The sequence below is a fragment of the Musca domestica genome, unplaced genomic scaffold (genome assembly GCF_030504385.1).
Source record: "Musca domestica strain aabys unplaced genomic scaffold, Musca_domestica.polishedcontigs.V.1.1 60, whole genome shotgun sequence".
NCBI lineage: Eukaryota > Metazoa > Arthropoda > Insecta > Diptera > Muscidae > Musca > Musca domestica.
This window is the reverse complement of record NW_026712364.1, coordinates 2,338,033-2,357,153: the sequence shown is the minus strand read 5'-3', so window position 1 is coordinate 2,357,153 and position 19,121 is coordinate 2,338,033. Positions and strand designations below refer to the sequence as shown.

The following is a 19,121-nucleotide window of genomic DNA, read 5'->3' as shown; positions in this document are numbered from 1 at the left end:
ATTAAAAACCAATATGTATTCTATAGAAAACGACTTTACATTCTAGAGAAGACCTTTTAATTCATTCATTGAGTCTCTGAGAAGAATAAGGGAAAAAATGCTATGCCTACAAATATTTTGTGTTCGACAAAAATACCCAAAACTGTTTTACCAACAATTGTTTCTACACAAACTTAAAGCAGTTCAAACTTCATTGTCCACGACCGTAACATAAACTGCCCGTATGCAGAGTCTGCAGGAAACAATGCCAAGCATTGTCTGGTGATAGGTTCATTAACACTATAAAATCTCGGGAATGACATAACATTGTCATTAGTCGAACAACTCACTTAAAATACAAAACACATTCCAGCCAATAGTGACGCGGAAAAAAGGCCCACACACATCCCCAGATTTCAAAAAAATAAGGAAAAAATGAAAGCCCACGTTTGTGTCCTAGTTCTAGTTGCAGTTTTGGCCACACCAACACGGGCAACTTTTGGCAAGTTGGGTTTGATTGTTGGTGGAGGAGCCGGAGTGGTTGGTGGTGGTTACGGCGGTGGCTATGGTGGTGGCTATGGCGGAGGTTATGGTGGCGGATATGGATATGACAATACCAATGTCAAAGTAGTTAAAGTGACTGTTGTTCCCAGTGCTAGAAGCAGTTATGCCCGATCATATGCTGGCGGTTCATATGGAGTTGGTTATGGTGGAGCTTATGCAGTACCGGCTGTGCCGACAGTTGCCGCACCTGTTACCACGGTCACAACACCAGTAATTACTGCTGTCACCACTCCCGTTGTGACACCGACAATTGGCGCAAGTTATGGTGTTGGTTCTTATGGCGTTGGTTCCTATGGTGTTGGGTCCTATGGAGCTGGTTCGTATGGTGGTTTTGCCCCTTACGGCTCATATGCTGGTGCAGGATCATTTGCTGGCGGATATTACGGTGGAGCAGCGCCCTATGGCCATAGCATACCAGCAACATACGGTGTTGGTGCAGGGTATGGTTACGGTGGCGGTTTTGGTTTGGGTTTCGGACCAACTGTTGGCTATCCTAATTGTTTCTAAAAAACGTTTTCCGATTGTTTTTGTTGAAAATTTTATGATAATTGAAATAAATTAAACTAAAAGAAAATTCTTATTAATTTAAAATTTTCAATTAAAATTTTAATGTAACTCTTTATGTATACGAGTTCTGTAGTGGTATTATCTAAAGGTGAGAGTACATAAAACCCTTATTTGACTAATTTAAGTCATTGGCTGGCTCCTTCGTAGAGGAACAAAAGAGTTATAGGTTTACTTAGTCAATTTTGGCACTATGCTCCTTTGTTCTTTTCCGAAGAAGCCAACCGATGACTTAAGCCAATCAAAAAAAAAAGTTTTATGTCTTCTCACCTTAACTTTTTTGCCACTACCGAAAAAATTCGGTAAAGATGAGAGTACATATAAGACAATTTTTTGACTAGATTAAGTCATCGGTGGCTTCTTCGTAAAATGACAAAAGAGTATTAGGTTGACTTAGTTCGATTTTGGCCCTACGATCTGTTTTTATTTTAGCTACATAATTTCACGTTTCGAATTTGATTATGGTAATGGCTTATGACAAACAATGCTTATGTAGATCCGCGTCATATAACGTATATATTCGGTATTTTTAAGATTTTTACAGGACTATTAACGGATGTTATTTTTTTGAAAATTTCCAAATTCGTTCCAAATTGTGGAGGGTATTCAAAGTTCCGAACTTACTGCTTTTTAAATTGTTCTATTTTTTCGCGGATTTTCCCACATTCATTTGTTTTCGCTTTATTTGCACCTATAGATGCCTAAAAAATTCCTCAGAGTTGCCATTCCGCTATACTTAAATTTTTAACTGGCAACACTGAAATCTTACATATGAGCTGGGTTGCCAATAAAATTTCAGAAAAAAATCGTCAATGTCTCAGGAAAAAATCCGCATAATCGACATTTGCATTTTTATATCCTACACCACATAGTGGTAAGGGTATTATGTCTTTGTGCATTCGTTTGTAACAGGGAGAAGGAAACGAGATAAACCCATAGCTACTTTTGAGGATCTTCATAGAATCACTTTCTGAGTCGATTTATGCATGTCAGTCTGTCCGTCCATGTATTCTTGTGAACAAAATGCAGACCGCATTTATTATCCGATTGATTGCAAACAATATTTTTTTGACCCAAGGAATAACCCTATCAAAATTGGTGATAATCGGATCAGATTTAGATATAGCTCCCATATATCTGCATCTGATTTCGGTACATCCCACCGAATTCAGTCTAGAAGAAAGTACATCAAATTTGGAGAAAATCGGTTCAGATATAGTTGTAGCTCCCATATATATGTTTCATACGATTTGGGGTTTTAATTCCCTCACATGCGTAATATGCACCCCACAAGATCGATATTTGATACGGAACATCAGATACTGTCAAATTTCTTTGAGATCGGTTCAGGGTAGGATATAGCTACCACATATATCTTCATCCGATATCAGGTTTATTGTGCACCAAATGTCTAATATCAGCCCAAATGGACTGAATTTTGGCAATTTCGACTGAATTCTTCCTGAAAACTAGTATCTCAAAATTTTTAAATTTTAAAGTCCATCACTCGCGTAATATGCATTCCACAAAAATTATATTTGATACCAGATACAGATACAGCCCAGAAATACCTCTTGCAAATTTTGTCAAGTTCGGTTCAGATTTGGATATAGCTCCCATGTATATATTCAACCGATTTCGGGTTACTTGTGCACCAAATAGCCAATATCAGTCCTAATGACCTGAATTTTGGCACATCCGACCGAATTCAGAAATGCATGGATTTCGGTTGATTCTTGTTGAAGTAATTTGTGTTATTATTATTTATATTAGTATTATTATTATTATTATTATTATTATTATTATTATTATTATTATTATTATTATTATTATTATTATTATTATTATTATTATTATTGTTATTATTATTATTATTATTATTATTATTATTATTATTATTATTATTATTATTATTATTATTATTATTATTATTATTATTATTATTATTATTATTATCATTATTATTATTATTATTATTATTATTATTATTATTATTATTATTATTATTATTATTATTATTATAATTATTATTATTATTATTATTATTATTATAATTATAATTATTATTATTATTATTATTATTATTATTATTATTATTATTATTATTATTATTATTATTATTATTACTATTACTATTATTATTATTATTATTATTTTTTTTTTTTTTTTTTTTTTCATCTTTATATTCATCTTTATTATTCATTTAAAATTCTATTACAATTTATGTGTATATAATTCCACGAAGCTATACTTAGCTTGTATGTGGATAATATATAAATATGAATTGACATTATATTATTGTACATAACTGTAGACTTCATAAAAATAAATCATTTTTAATTTGCATTATTTAGACAGTATTTCTTAACAAGACTATTTCTGACTTTTGGGTTAGTTTCTTGTATTATTTCTCTGGGTAAAGCATTTAAAGCAGTCGGTAAAGCAACGGATAATGAGTGTTTTCCATAATCATTTCTGAAAGTCGGTACTGTGTATCTTCCTTCGGATCTTCTTCTTGTGTTCTGACCGTGCTGGAGTCTCTTTGCCAGGCTATTATCGTCAGCAAACTCTTTTATAATTGTTATTGAATAAAGTTCCTTTATGTTAAGGATTCGTTGATTTATGTACATATGTTTTATTCCACTTGCATTTTGAATAGTTGGACATGTGCTACTATGCGTCTTCTTGCTAAGTAATTTAACAATTCTGTTCTGTGTTGCTTGTAGATATCTGCAGCTTCTGGCATTTCCCCAGGCCGTAATTCCATGTCGAAGATGGGACTCCACCAATGAAAGATAGGCTTGTTTCATTACGTAGGAGGGGGCACAATTACCCAGATGGTAAAGCGCATATACCGATTTTCGTAACTTTTTCTGCAAATTTTGAAAGTGTGTTTTCCATTTAAAGTGTGAGTCTAAGTAAACACCTAAATATTTATAAGTTTCGACAACTTCAAGTTGTGTTAAACATTTGTCGTTTATTGGTTGAACGTGTTGTCGTATTTTGGAGTTGTGTAGACATTCGTTGTCATGGAACCTGATGTCAATATTGGTTTTTGGTAAATTTCTTTTTCTGAAATGCATTAACTTAGTTTTTTTTGAGTTAATAATTAATCCATTGTCATGACACCATTTTCCTATAACGTTTAGTTCATTTTGCATGGTAATTACAGCAGCGGGTAATGATTTATTACAGACAATCACGGCAGTGTCATCTGCGTATGCAAAAACTTTGCTGTTTTTCAACTGTTGTACCATTTCATTCGAATAGATGATGTATAAGATTGGTCCTAGTTTTGATCCTTGTGGTACGCCATATTTTACATGTACGTTGCTGCTGTTTGCTGTGCCTAATCGTACGCTGAAAGATCTACACTCCAGATAATCTGTGAACCATTTTAATATATGTCCTCGTATGCCATTTTTTGCCAGTACATCTATGAGATTTTTGTGTGGTAAAGTATCGAAGGCTTTACTAAAGTCAATGAACAAGGCTAAACAGTTGACATTTTGGCTCAGGGATTGGTTGATATAGTTTGAGAAGTACCCCAATAGTTGGTTAATATTCCTACCCTTTTGAAATCCAAATTGCTGTTTTGATATAATTTTGAATTTTGCAAGAAATCCATTTAATCTTCTTGCCACAATTTCTTCCAGGACTTTTTCCATAACTGGAAGAATCGATATGGGCCTATAATTATTGTAGTCAGTTTTGCATCCACTTTTATATATGGGTCTTATAACTGACTGCTTCATTATATCTGGAACTGATGCTTCATGAATGCTACGGTTTATAAGTTCGGTGATGATCGGAGTGAGAGTATTGGCATTATTTTTTAAGTCTATTGCTCGTATTTTATCTATCCCGGCACTTTTTTTCGTATTGATTGTTAATAGAATGTTATAAATTTCTTGCTCAGTAGCATATTCCATAAACATTGAATTTTGTATTATACTTTCTACGTGGGTGTTAAGGGTTACGATTGAGCAGGAATGAACGATTTTTAGTACATTCTCATTAAAGTTCGTAGCAAAGTTTTCACTGATTTCTTTCAGTGTATCGCATTTGAAATGTCTCTTAATATTGTCATCTATATTTTCTGTTTCTTTTCCAGTGATTTTATTTATGAGCTGCCATGTTCCTCTAATGTTGTTTCGATTTTCGATGAATTTACGGTGAAGATGTTCATTTTTCGCTTTAATTATAGTTTTATTTAATTTATTATTGAAGTTCTTATAAATTCTCTCATTTATTATGTTGTTTTTATCTTGTATCCATTTTTTGTATAGATTATCCTTGATTTTACAACATTTTAATATGTAGTCTGTAAGCCACGGGTATTCATTACGTTTTTTAAACTTTTGGGATTTTTCTGTTGACTTTTTGTATATATTTTCAAATACATTGTATATATTATTGAATAACTCATTGACATTGCTCGAACTATTCATTACCTCTTCCCAGTTGGTACGGTTAACATGATAGTTTACAGTAGTATTGTTTATTGTTTTATTGCTACTTGTTTCAATGGTATAGGCTTTTTTTGTCGTATACGAATTTTCATCAATGCATCCAAAGATTGCATAATGATCCGAAATTCCCGTCTTTATAACCGCTGAATTAGATTTTATAGCATTTTTGTTCCATCTGAGAAAGAAGTGATCAATACATGTTTTACTATTTTTACCTTCTCTGGTTGCATTGTTAATCATGCAATGCATACCGTAGCAAGAAAGAATGCTCAAATAGTTCGTTGCAATTGTATTTGGCTTCATAATATTTATATTAATATCACCTATTAACATTAGATTGTCTTTTCGGTTTATGCTATTTAATAAATTATCTATTTCTTGTAAGAAAAGTTTTAAGTTCGAACTTGGTGGGCGATATATTGGTATAAGAACGACATTTGTAGTATCAGATATATTTATTTCCAATTTGGTAATTTCAGCCGATTTTAATTCAATTTGTAATTGTTTATATACTAAATTCTTTCTAATATAAACAGCAATACCACCACCTTTACCAATTCGATTTAGAAATACAGCATTGAAATCATTTATAACATAGAATTGATTCTCTTCATTTGATATATTGTTTTTACAAAATATTTTATAAATGTTTTTATTTTTGTATTTAAAAAACTGTTTTTAATTTATTAGGAAATTATTTATTGAAGTTTTTCGTTTCGTAACTAGATACAGTTAGAAAAAGTTATCTTTTTAACAATTATTGTAATGCTCTTTTTTTAAGTCACTATCTTACACACGTGATTCAATATTTATACGACAAAAAAGAAAATTGTTTATAATTGTGATTGAGGTAAGTTTGTTGATGTTATAATTTCCAAATCTGACGTGTTATTTATAATTACAAAGCGAGAGTTTTCATTTCTTCGGGCATATATATTTCCGCTTTTCACCCATATGAACTTCCATCCGCTTTCTTTAGCCTTTGTTTTTGTCATCCAAAGAAGACGTTTGTTGTGTTGTGTGAGTTCATCATTCACATATAGCAAAGCTTTCGACCCATCTGACTGTTCAACCTCCACTCTGTGATTCTTGACTTTACTCATTATCTCTCTTTTCTTGGCGAGAGTAGTAAATTCAATAATAACTTTATGCTTTCTGGTTATTTTTATTGCTCTTTCTATGTCAGTTTTGTTTATTTCTACACCTGTGTTTTCACTTATTTTTTTTAACACAACCTCAGCATCCAGGCTCTCATCTCTCACATTCCCGATTTCTATATTCTTATCGATGACTCTTTGCTCTAGCTTACTCACTCTATCGTTTAGTTCATTTATTTGCTCGGTTTTTTCTTTGTCTCTCATTTGGAGTTCGGATATTTCATTCGTTATTGTTGCTACATTTTTGTTGATGTCTGCTATGTGCTGTTCAATATTCGAGATTTTTGAGTTCATTGTACTCATATTTAATGAGAGTTGTTTCAAAACGTTTTGAATATCAGTCAGTTGTGTAGACATATCGTTGTTGTTCAGAGATAAAGATGTTGTACCGTTTTTAAACCTTTTACTTGCATTATCTTGCTCATCATCAGCTTCTCTCTGTTGCTTAGATTGTGTTTGCTGTTGGATGTCATTTTCTTCAGTTTCATTTTCGCTATTATTGATGAAAATGTATGCATTTGTAGGAGATTTTACTCTTGGGTTACATGCATGACATTTCCAATCCATTTTTTTGGTTTGTCCCATGCTCTTATAAGAACTCTCTGAGAGAGAACAACACGGACTAAAATGAAATTGCCTATTGCAGTTAAAACAGCGCACAAAGTTTAATGTTTTGATTTTCGTAGAACATTGACTGCATATATTATTATTATTATTTGACACTTGTAGGTAAGACATTTTCACAATAAATATGGTATTCGTTCTTAGATGTGGAAATTTGTATCAAGGACCGATAAACTTGTGGTAATAATACTGCGGTTTCAAGTTCGATGCGCTTTAGCTAAAAGTACGACCGTTTACTTCGAAGGCTACAGTGTAACTGTGATTATTATTATTATTATTATTATTATTATTATTATTATTATTATTATTATTATTATTATTATTATTATTATTATTATTATTATTATTATTATTATTATTATTATTATTATTATTATTATTATTATTATTATTATTATTATTATTATTATTATTATTATTATTAATATTATTATTAATATTATTATTATTATTAATATTAATATTATTATTATTATTATTATTATTGTTGTTTTTATTATTACTGATAATATATTTTAAAAACGACATGTATATTTTATTTGTTTCGTTTAGATGTTTTTATATGACTATTTCAACGTTTAAAGCCGTTTTAAATGAAAATGTAAGGCAATTTGTGGCGATCGTAAAAATATCGTCATTTTTGATGCAAAAATCTCTAAATCGTAATTTTTTATTATTAAAGTGAAAAATCTTCCGTTTCTGGAACAGAATAAAGCATAATTAATGTTTCACATAAAATTTGTTTTTTTTTTTGCCATTGGTTACTTAAAGCCGTTCCATAAATTTGTGCAATGATGGAAAATCCACTCAGTCCAAATTAATCAGTAATTTTTACTAGGAAAGTTATCGTACACACCTAATAATCATCCCGGAACCAATCATTAGATTATTGTTCTGGTCAATCAATGTAAAAGTTTTTACTATGATAACCTTTATGATATCGAAAAAATGCGAAACTAGTAGATTCTTGCAGGTTCTGAAACAGAGCTTATAACTCGTTTTTAAACTAGAAAATAGAAACAAAGCCATTTTAATATGAATCAACCTGATACATAATTATACATATATAACAGGCAATAGTAGTACAATGAGTGTTAACATCTGATTAGTCAAAATGATGTTTTTTTATGGATAAAAAGTAGAGAAGTTGGACAATTCACTTGTTTTAACATTAAAAAAATACATTTTCACTTTTAGATCTATGTCAGTTTGAAAGCACAAGGAACCTACTGTAGTCGGCGTTCATTCTGTTAAACATCGTCTTTGATTGTCGATTAGTCAAAATCGATTTACAAACCCCTATTCGCTAAGGCAAATTATTTAAGAGGACTGTGGGTAAGAAATTAAATAAAACCCCCCAATCAAATGTATTAATAATGAATTAAATTCCAGACCAAACATGTTTGTCCGTCAATCTCTGCGAAAATTCCCCCAATTGGCACAACGGAATTCGGCCACAGCAGCTGCTGCCGCAAGTGAAACGGCACGCGAGTCTTTGGTGCCGACTGATTACCGCACCAATGAAACGAATACCAAAGCCCACAGTAAGGTGCATGAGGCCAAATTCTACAGCATACCCATGGAAACTAAGAAACAATTATTCGGTGGCGGTGGGTTTCCCAAACAATTCGATCAGCAAGTTAAAACATTTACGGAAACATGTTTAATGGTGAGACAGCCAGCCCTTGAGATCATTGATTACATTAGGAACACCGATTTTACTAAACCCGCCGTTCGCTATGTTCTGTATGGTGAGAATGGTGTCGGCAAGTCGCTGAGTTTGGCCCACATTGTTCATTATGGTCATCAAAATGATTTCCTGCTGGTCCATATTCCATGGGTTGCCAATTGGATGAAGCGACCCAAGGAGACCACTAATGCCGAACAACAAGAAGGTTTCATTGACCTGCCCTTCGATGCAGCAGCGTGGTTACTGCATTTCAAAAGTCAAAATGCCAAATTGCTGTCGACATTAGACTTGAAAACTTCCAAGGAATATGTGTGGTCAAAGCGTGAATCCACACCAGCTGGTAGCACTCTGGCTGAACTCGTCGAACATGGCATTCAACGTATTAAATTCGCTTCCGAAACCATTGCTGCTTTGCTAAATGAAATCAAACAACACTCGACTGCGGGTAGATGTAAAACTTTGGTGGCAATTGATGGTTTTAATGCCTTCTTCCATCCGGAAACCCGTATCCTAACCGATAATAAACAAATGGTTACTCCAGATCGTATAACACTTACCAAACCCTTTTTGGACATAACCAACTATGATTGGACAAATGGTGTATGCGTTTTGACGGTGGATAAAATTGCCATGACCGAGGGTTATATGGACTCATATATGCCACGTTATTTGTTGGGCACCCAAGGTTTTGAGCATTTAGATCCATTCGTCCCAGTCCATGTGGACAATTACAGCGACAAGGAATTCCATAGTTGTATACAATACTATTTGGATCGCCATTGGATACAAAAGACACCCGAAGGTTTTGAAGATCAATTGAAATATTTGAGCAATAAAAATCCGTATGGTTTGATGCGTCTAACGCGATCATTGTAGATGATAAATATTTTAGTTGTTTATAAAAAAAATAAAAAGAAATGAAGGCATGTTTTAGTTGTTGCGAAACGTATTTGTTAAAAATAAATTAAATAAAGTTTTAAATTTAAAGCTTTAAAGTTTAACCTAGATTGTATTTACAATTTAAACCCAGAAGAGTTTTTTTTATAGAGATCGGGAAGACCTCGCTTCAAGAGACGAAAATACAAATTTAAAAGATCACCATAGATGATCGGTTTGTCGCTTTATAGAGGTACCCAAAGACTTCTTATAGAAGTATGAACTTTCCTAGTTTTGAAAAGGTCCAGAAGTGTACTCCTCATAGAAGCTTGAAATTTCTTTAATAGCTCCTCTTGAAGAAGACCTGAAAGACATCAATACAAGGTCTTCAATTGCAAAATTCAATGTTTTCTTTTCAGAAAAGACCTTAGATAAAACGGGCTACACCTTGAAAAAGTTTTTTTTTTAAATAATCATAATACCTATTAAGAGGACAGTTAAAAAAATAATTAGTTTGGATGCTTTTATCATAGAGCCCTAGCAATTGGGTTTCTTCAAAGAGTTTTACATCCAATAAATCACAATTTCAATTTTTTTTCAAGTTTGTAGAATTTCATTATTTATTCAAATATAACTCGTTTTTTATTTTCTACGCCAGTGCTTAGTATTAATTTTTTTGAGAGAAAAGCTCCCGTAGACCACCAGTCGTCTTCATACTGGCTGATGAGCGCAAGCATAAATTTTACTAAAATTTCAAATGAAATTAAAGCTCGCTAGTCTACAATAACTTTAGTATTACTAGGGTGTATGGAATCACGATAGAAAACAGAATTGAATTATTTTTCTGATATTTTTTTAATAAACTAAAAATACACCGATTTGTACAGATTTAATAAAATATATATGTGGATACAAGGAAGAGGGAAAGAAAAGTATTCACATTATAAATATGATTTAAACATAAATCGTAGAATAATAATAATAGGAAGATATCGGAAAACAATTTACATTTACAAATTATATTTATATAAACATATAGTTGTGATTTAGTGTTATGTTAAATTGGGTTAAGCTTTGTCTTATATTATTATCTATATAAACAGCATCATTTGGGCGTGTTTGACTTGCATTACACAAAAAAAAACCATAAGAATAATAGAATTCATAGTTCTTCTTCGATGCGTCTTGTTGTTGAGAAACGAATATCCTGACGAAGAGAGAGAATATGATGCTGAGAAGGTATACATCATCTGGACAGCAGTTGTTTGTTGTTATACACGAAAGATATCATGTGAACTTGAATAATCTGCAGTACTGCCAATTCTAAATCTACTGTTAGACTTGAAATCTAATGGGCGGAAAAAGCCTCGGCCAATCAACAAACTCTAGATTATAGTGAAAGATACCACTAATACTGACACCAATTAAGGCACCCCAGAATAGCATGAATAGCAGATTTTCTGTATTGAATTCTGGTGGCACTAATGCGGTAAGGAATAGCATAGCCATTGAGAAAATCAATATGGCAGGGAACTGAAAAAAAATATAAGGAGAGCGTAATGTTAAATATTGTTAACATAAATTAATTGTTAAATACTTACAGCTGTATAATGCCAGGAGTGTTTCACCTCCAAAGGTGAGGGCAAAGATTCGTTGACAACATAACGTCCAAGGAATAAATCGATTCCATCCTAAAATTGTGGCAAAACAAATATTAGAAAACATTTATATTTAATTATAAAAAGTGGCATAAATGGCATCCCTTAGTATATCTGATTGAAATGAATCACAAACTAAAAGCCATTGCCATATTATGCTGACCACGCTTACCTGTCTAAAACCATCGGCAAAATTATTAAGATAATAACGTGTCATCGAATTGACACCGTCTTGAACTAAACCAGCTTTGGTGCGTTTACCGGTACGAGTAAAATCTGTCTTCAAAGCTCCCGTTCCTGAGTATTGCAGCGATATCATATCGGCATTATCGGCCCACACCCCCTTGAATATAACTTCAAATGCTGGCGATGCCGATTCAATGCGCTGACCCACTCTCAATATGCCCAATTTTTCGAGAATACCACACAGCGAACGTCGTGCCAACATACTCTGGACAACATTTGTACGATCTAAACAATCAATACAATTTGTACGGAAGACACCCTGTTGCAGGGACAATACATGTTTGTCATCGCTGGCATGAAACACCGAGAAAGCATCTTGTTTGTGGGCCAAACGATCTATTAAAATGTTCAAACGATCCCAGCGCATTTTTTTACATTCAGCATGAAAATCAAAGGCTTCATAGTGTATATCTGAATTGCCCAGTTGTTGTACAAATTTACGATAGGCATTTTCAAGGGCGCCTTCTGCTGCTTTTTGATCGACCTAGAGAGAGAGAGAGAGGGGGCAGAGAGAGTTAGAGCTTGTTTTGTTAGCCATATTTAAAGGATATTTTAGATGAATTTACCAAGTTAACCAGAACTTGTCTGCCATATTTTGCAATCTGCTCTTCAAAATGTCTTTCGCATGCACCCAAATGGTCTTCTCCAGGCACTAAAACTGGACGTGGCTTGTAACGAATATTGGGCAATTGGCGCCAAAAGAATGGCATACTGCCACGAGTCTGAAGATATAAAAAAAAACAATCAATATCTTCTAAATTCTTTTTAAATTGTAGACCAAACTTACCTGAACAAAGGCAATAATCTGTCCATTATACTCGACAATTTGTTCCGTTTCCACATAATTTGCCACATGGCCATATTCATTGATTCCACGACTATAGAAACGTGTACCCGCTTTGTGTATAGACCGTCTCGAAACAATGGACCAAAAGAATGTTTGGCCATTAATTTGGACTTGATTAATGCTAACAACTAAAACAAGACAGAAACAGAAAAAAATCATTAGAAATTCAACTATTATCCTGTATAACTTTACTTACATCCTAATATCAAAGGCAATTGAAAATTACGCATTTCATTGCAATTGAAATTGCTCAACAATGCACCGTTCCATACGAAACGTTTGTCGGCCCGTTCGTACAGACATTGTTGCCTCTCCTCTATGGCCATTGTGTGTAGTCGTTGTTGCGTATGGGTTATATCAAAATTATACGAGAAATAGAAATGATTGGTATCTAAGGTTTTTCGCAACATTTGCAAATAGGTTTCGTTATGTTCTCGTTGTTTGGGTGTTAAATGCGTAGTTGTTGGAATGTAAGGAATTAGGTCGTAGCCAGCTAATCGCCATATTACCCCACCATCGATCATGCCGACATAGAGACGATGTGTTGCCACAATCAAATAATCGCCGCCGATGAGATGTATTGTACCGAGTATACCACATATACGTCGTTTGGGTGAGAGATTTGCTAGTTGATTCGATAGGGCTGTAAAATGGAAGAATATTAGTATTTGCAGCATAGTTGGAAAAGCGGAAATGTAAAGTCTGCTCAGGATTTCTAAGCAAATAATATATTCATTTTGTTCTTTGCATTTTTCACAGCAGCAACAAAAATTAATTGCAGAATGGTTCGACCAAGTAACAATGGGCATAGCTTCAACATTAAGCTCCTGTCTCAAGATTATGTGTCAAAGGTCTCTAAAAAATTATTAAACATCTTAAAACATTCAGTTAAAGTATTTTAAGGTGCCTACTTGCTATAGAGAAGCTAGTGGTCGTAAGACTAATTAGTTACCATAGAGAAAAGAGAAAGGCATGGCTTCAACATTAAGTTCCTGACTCAGGATTATATGTAAATTATCTCTTAAAATGATCAAACAAATTAAAACAGTGCATTAAAGTATTTTACGTCCCCAACTTGCCACAGAGAAAATTGTGGCTGTTAGACTAATTAATTACCTAGGAGTAAAGAGTACAGTTACCCTATAACCTCCTAAATATAAGCCTCAGAGGTGTTCAGGACTGTAAAAAATCATCATCATCATCAAAAGGACCTGTAACTGCAAACATTCAAGTCGGCGCTAACACTCTCTCTTAAAATGTTTTAATGGCGCCTGAGTCCTTTTCCGTTGTACCTAAAGAATCATCCTTTAAGACGGAAAAAAGAGGACGGCAAAAATATAGGATGGATAGCTTTATCGGGACCGATCTTACCTAATGTTGGCCGAATTTATTATCGGCAGGATTTGATTGTGTGATTCAAACATCGTGAGTTTATCAGAATTATATATAAACTATATCTGAACTGATTTCCACCAAATATGGATTTCATGCCCGAATTTCATTTTAACTATATCAGAACCGATTTCCACCAAATAAGGAGCTCAAATGAAAAAAAAAGAGTAAAAAAATTAGTTTTGGCCGGGCAGAACTTTTGTTACCCCCCATCATTGGGTAAAGAAACCATTTTTAAAGTATCTGAATTCAAACTTTTTCCACTTTTAACTACAAATACAAGTAAGACGGTGTGGATAATGCTGAGGCCGTTATATGTGGACCTATACATACAATATTTCGCTAGAGGAGCTAGAAATTATGGCCTACAAATGCCAATTTTTAGACAAATTCGCGGGAAAATGTGGAAAAAATCATAAAAATACCGAATATCTGGAGGTATCGTTATATAGGGGCTATACAAAAACATGGACCTATACATACAATATTTCGCCACCGGTGCAAGGACCCATTATGGCCTACAAATACTAATTTTTAGACAAATTCATAGAAAAATGTGGCAAAAATCATAAAAATACCGAATATCGGGAGGTACTGTTATATGGCGACTATACCAAAACGTGTACTGATATATACCAACCATCCTAGACAGAATACAAATTGTTCTGCCAAATTTCGAACCTCTACATCAAATAATGTGGGCTGTATTGTGATTTCAACAGACAGACAGACGGACATCGTTAAATCGACTTAGAATTTGATGCTGATCATGAATATATATTCTTCATGGGGTCTACGACGAATATTTAGGAATAAAAAAGTTAATATATCCTCCTTTGCATGGTGGAGGGTAAAAAAACTGTACCACAATTCATGCACCAATCTCAGAAACTGATTCAAATATGCGTCTTCTTACATTGTACAAATAAATGCACAGAGATCTAATAACCCGTGCCTAGCAGTTCTAATTCAATCTCATTGTTTTAATTATACCAAAAAATAAGATGTTACCTTCTTCGATGAACACTGATACAAGAAGAAAGAAAAATTTTGTTTCAACAACGTCATCTTTCAAATGTGAAGCCTTATCAATAGCAAGCCAAAAAACGAATGTTTCAGACATTGTTTGCTATCGCCCCTCACAGCCAATAGGCATTAGAATTTGTGACAGAAGCAAGTATAAAGAGCCCAAACTATGCAAAGAATTCAAAATATGGAAAACTATGTCAAGCTAGACAAATTTTTTGTTGGAGAACTTACATTGCACTTTAACAGTACTTGAAGTACGATCGATTATTAAAAGTTCAGTTTTTCCATTTGGTTCCACAATGAAACGTTCTGGTGTGATGTATCTAAAAGAAACAAAGAAAGAAAACGAAAGACAAACAATATGAATATGTATGCATATGCGGAAAATTCAGCCATAACAACAATTGCAAAATGAACAGTATTTTCAAAACAAGTGGTCACCATCATTGCCATTTTCCAAAGCCATGCCCCAGCCAATAGCATAGCCAACAGAAAACAAACAAAAAACATCCAAGAAGACACTAAATATTAGTGGGTCAAGTGTAGTACTTGATGGTTATGAGCTGGCTGGTTGGCTTTACCACACAAGGCACTACTCAAGGCAACAATGATGACGGACTGCAATAACAACAAAACAGGAGCTTAAAAAAATCATTGTTGTCATGACTGTAGAAAAATCAATTAAAAAGGATTGTTGCTGTGGCCACAAATGATTGACACTCACAAATTCATATCATCATGAAGTATCCAGCCGGGATCCATTATGGCTTCTCTTTACCAGTCAAACAGGCTTGCAGGCAATGAATGAAGTTAGATAAGTTGAGCTAATTGGTGCTGATGTTTATGTCGAGCTTATCTTTTATTCACTGGTATTGACTTTTAGACTCAGCAGCACAACAACACCCTTTTTCTTGTCGAAGTTTGTTGATTTTTTCTCGTTCCGTAACCCCAAAAATTTGCTCTGTCCGGTGCCACTAAATTGCTTGTATTTATTTAATGTTGCCTTTATTTAATTCTTCCACTTTAATTTGGAACACTAATCTCACTATTTTTATAAGGCCTTTTCTAAAATTTTCATTTGTAAAAGAAATGCCAAAGAAAAACATAAAATTTAATGTAAAACTCGTCTACGGCCAAGAGATTAAGAATTTGACGTTTTGTGGCAGATATGACTGTTTGAAAAAAGATGACAGATGACGTTTGCACAGAGAGCGTAGTTGCCATATGGATGACGTGTGTTGCCGTTGTACTTTCAGTGTTGCCTACGAGTTGAAAGCAAAACAAAACGTTTTTTATTGAATTAAATTTTTTGATGACGAATATGTTTATATAAATGGCGTAAAATAATAAAAAAATGTGTGAAAATATGAAATGAAAAATATTTCCTTTATAAAATTTTTTATTTGATATTTCTTTCTTTTATAAAAGTATTCATTTCACAGAACAAAAATTGAGGCCCAGCTTCGCAAAACTACAGAAAAACACCCCTGAGGCCATGCCCGCTTCCTGTTAAATTTGCATGCAACAAATTTTTTCATTTATTCGATATTTTTCCTCCTGATTTTCTTTCAAAACTATGATCTAAACATCTTGATCTTTCAAATCCATGGCAAAACTGGGGAAAAGGTTTACTGTGCGTCTGAACATATCGCAATTTTCCATTCGGTCAATATTGAAAAATGGGCTCGGGGTAAAGCCACTGAAATTCCAAAGAGTGCAAGAACTTAAGCTGGGAATACATAAAGCGTTTATTTGGCTGGCTTCTTCGTAAATGAACAAAGGAGTTTTAGGTTGACCTAGTTCGATTTTGGCCCTAGGCTCCTTTGTTCATTTCCGAAGAAGACAGCCGATGACTTAAGCCAGCCAGATAAGCGCTTTATGTATTTCCAGCCTTAGGCTGCAAATACATAAAAAGCTTGAAGAAAAACGACAGCAGGATTTTAGTGCGGCTCTGTAATTCCTTTGTGAAATGTCACAAAATAGGCCGTGCCATGACTTCAAGCTTCTTATGTACTTAGCCCTTTACATTGCAACAAAAAGAAAATAGACTCACCACCAAAATCTCCGGATACTAATCCGTTGAACTATTGTGTCCAGAGTATTTTGGAAAGCAAGGTTGGCACTAAAAAATACCAAAGTAAACCTCAAGCAAGCGCTTCGCAGGGCCAAATGGTCAAAAATACCGCAGAGCAACATTCGGGCAGCGTTTCATTGGCCGTTTGAGGGCCATAATTCGTGTCAAAGGTGATCAATTCGAACAAATCTAAACTTTTTCTAAAATTTGATGCTATTTCCGACATTTCTTGTTTCATTTAATAAGATTAAAAATAATGTAAAAATTATGGCGTTTCACTTTGTTGCAGTTATTTTTTATATCACCCTGTTCATTTTGGCAATGAGTTATCGAACAGCTGATGGACTGGATAGTTTTTCTCAATAAAATTTTCCCACTAAGAGTTTGCAAACTCTTAGTAACTCATATGTCAAAATGTCTCTCTTATTTAGCTCTCACTTACTGGACTTCTGGCTGAACGAACTGTTTCCAGTAAAAATGTATACAAATTTGCCAATTATCGAGTAAAAGAACACTCTTATTGTTCTAATGGACATTTTAACAACTCGTTTGTGACTTGGGAGTGTATTGCAGTACCAGTGTAAAAACGGAGTGATACATTGCGTTAGTATAAAGATTCCGCACTGGAGTTGAAATAAATCCGATTGCGAGAATTCCTATTTTTGAATGGAAAATCTTTTTATAAAAATCCGGATTAAGCAATAAATTCTCCTAATGTAGGTTAATTCAATGCTCTAAACATTCTATTAGGTTTCGCAACCTTTTATGCTTGTGTTTATGTTGCCTAAAATGAATAATAACATATAATCATAAACAATTACAATAATAATGGTTTTAATCTGCGGTACCTTTCTACTATTTGATGGTCAATATTGAATAACGGACAAATTTATGAATAAAATAAATTTTACGACTTTAGAAATCTAAACAATAGTCTTCGAGTCAAAAATGTCGAAAGGGACACAACAAAATTCTCAAATTTAAAGCAATGAATCACCTTCAGTTGTTGGTTATCTAACCAAATAGACGATGGAACGAAACGTCAGAAATAATTACTGCGGCATTATCTGCATGGCAGACATGTGAACGCCTGATATTTGAAAATAATTTGATAAGTTTTACAATTATCATCGTTCATTTCAGTATCTTGTTGATTGATAGAAATAATAGTTTTTTTTTTCTAATTTTAATACACAAACACGGGAATATCAACACGGAACATGTAGTTTATTATGAAAATATATGTTTTGACATTACTATGTACAAATCATAAACAGTAAACTTGAATGGCAATACACAAATATTATCTTTATTTTCATCGTTTTCTCATCTAACTGATGTCATCGACAAATCGATAGCAATGTAATATTGATTCATAAAGGCCACAACACAGTCAGGGCTTTGCTTCATTTTCGGCAAAATGAAGAGAGCACGCAAAAATATGACATTCTATTTTACTAGAGAAAGAGAAGGTGTGTCTGGTTACTTTTCCTGCAGGAATTGTCCAGCAACATCTTTCTGAGAGAGTAAGGTAGTTTTATTCTCTTTTGCAAGGAAAATGCGAAAAGTAAACAGACGGTATTCCTGCAGAAGCTTGCAACTAATCAGCTGATCAAATCAAAACAAACCAATTTGTCCCCCATATAGAGAATTAAAACAAAGGAAGCAATACTAATTTTACAAGTTTTTTAAATAAAAATGTTGGAAATAGTCTTTTATTTTCTTATTACATATTAACATTTACGTTTTTCACATTTTGTAAAGTTTTTCTCCAAAAACTATTAGTCTTGCTAATTCCAAAAAAAAAATTTTCAAATTGAAAGCACAAAAATAAATAAACAAACAATAGAAAACATCTGATTGAATGTCGATGAATGAGAAGAAGAAGAGTTGCAAGTGATTGCAAGAAGAAATTTTTCCAGAAAGAATTTGCAAACTCTCACTGAAAG

At 33.4% G+C, this 19,121-nt stretch overlaps 3 protein-coding genes across 4 annotated transcripts; 2 read left to right on the top strand and 1 right to left on the bottom strand.

Annotated features, from left to right (window-relative positions):
• The first annotated feature begins 226 nt into the window (after positions 1 to 226).
• On the top strand, positions 227 to 1,127 carry LOC101891908 (uncharacterized). Its single transcript, XM_005175792.4, has one exon. The coding sequence runs from the start codon at positions 415 to 417 to the stop codon at positions 1,048 to 1,050; it is 636 nt and encodes a 211-aa protein (XP_005175849.3). The 5' UTR covers positions 227 to 414; the 3' UTR covers positions 1,051 to 1,127.
• Positions 1,128 to 8,562: 7,435 nt separating this feature from the next.
• LOC101891211 (small ribosomal subunit protein mS29) lies at positions 8,563 to 10,045 on the top strand. Of its 2 annotated transcripts, none has more exons than XM_020038082.2 (2): positions 8,563 to 8,695; positions 8,753 to 10,045. In XM_020038082.2, the coding sequence occupies exon 2, from the start codon at positions 8,760 to 8,762 to the stop codon at positions 9,924 to 9,926; it is 1,167 nt and encodes a 388-aa protein (XP_019893641.2). In that variant the 5' UTR covers positions 8,563 to 8,695; positions 8,753 to 8,759; the 3' UTR covers positions 9,927 to 10,045. The 2 variants fall into 2 exon arrangements, with proteins under 2 accessions (XP_019893641.2, XP_058985376.1); XM_059129393.1 differs by having other exon boundaries at positions 8,611 to 8,691.
• Positions 10,046 to 10,516: 471 nt separating this feature from the next.
• LOC101891040 (phosphatidylinositol-3-phosphatase SAC1) lies at positions 10,517 to 16,292 on the bottom strand. Its single transcript, XM_005175787.4, has 8 exons — positions 15,823 to 16,292; positions 15,330 to 15,421; positions 12,874 to 13,320; positions 12,618 to 12,805; positions 12,397 to 12,552; positions 11,757 to 12,314; positions 11,528 to 11,617; positions 10,517 to 11,459 (listed from the first exon to the last, which is right to left on the bottom strand). The coding sequence occupies exons 1-8, from the start codon at positions 15,858 to 15,860 to the stop codon at positions 11,262 to 11,264; spliced, it is 1,767 nt and encodes a 588-aa protein (XP_005175844.1). The 5' UTR covers positions 15,861 to 16,292; the 3' UTR covers positions 10,517 to 11,261.
• Positions 16,293 to 19,121: the final 2,829 nt, after the last annotated feature.

Excerpts from the sequence above, each read along its gene's own strand:
- LOC101891908 (XM_005175792.4), top strand. The coding sequence starts at position 415 with ATGAAAGCCCACGTTTGTGTCCTAGTTCTAGTTGCAGTTTTGGCCACA.
- LOC101891211 (XM_020038082.2), top strand. The coding sequence starts at position 8,760 with ATGTTTGTCCGTCAATCTCTGCGAAAATTCCCCCAATTGGCACAACGG.
- LOC101891040 (XM_005175787.4), bottom strand. The coding sequence starts at position 15,860 with ATGGATCCCGGCTGGATACTTCATGATGATATGAATTT. Across the intron at positions 15,422-15,822 it reads CTTCATGATGATATGAATTT|ATACATCACACCAGAACGTT; the intron begins GTGAGTGTCAAT and ends TGTTTCTTTTAG. Across the intron at positions 12,315-12,396 it reads GACAAGTTCTGGTTAACTTG|GTCGATCAAAAAGCAGCAGA; the intron begins GTAAATTCATCT and ends CTCTCTCTCTAG.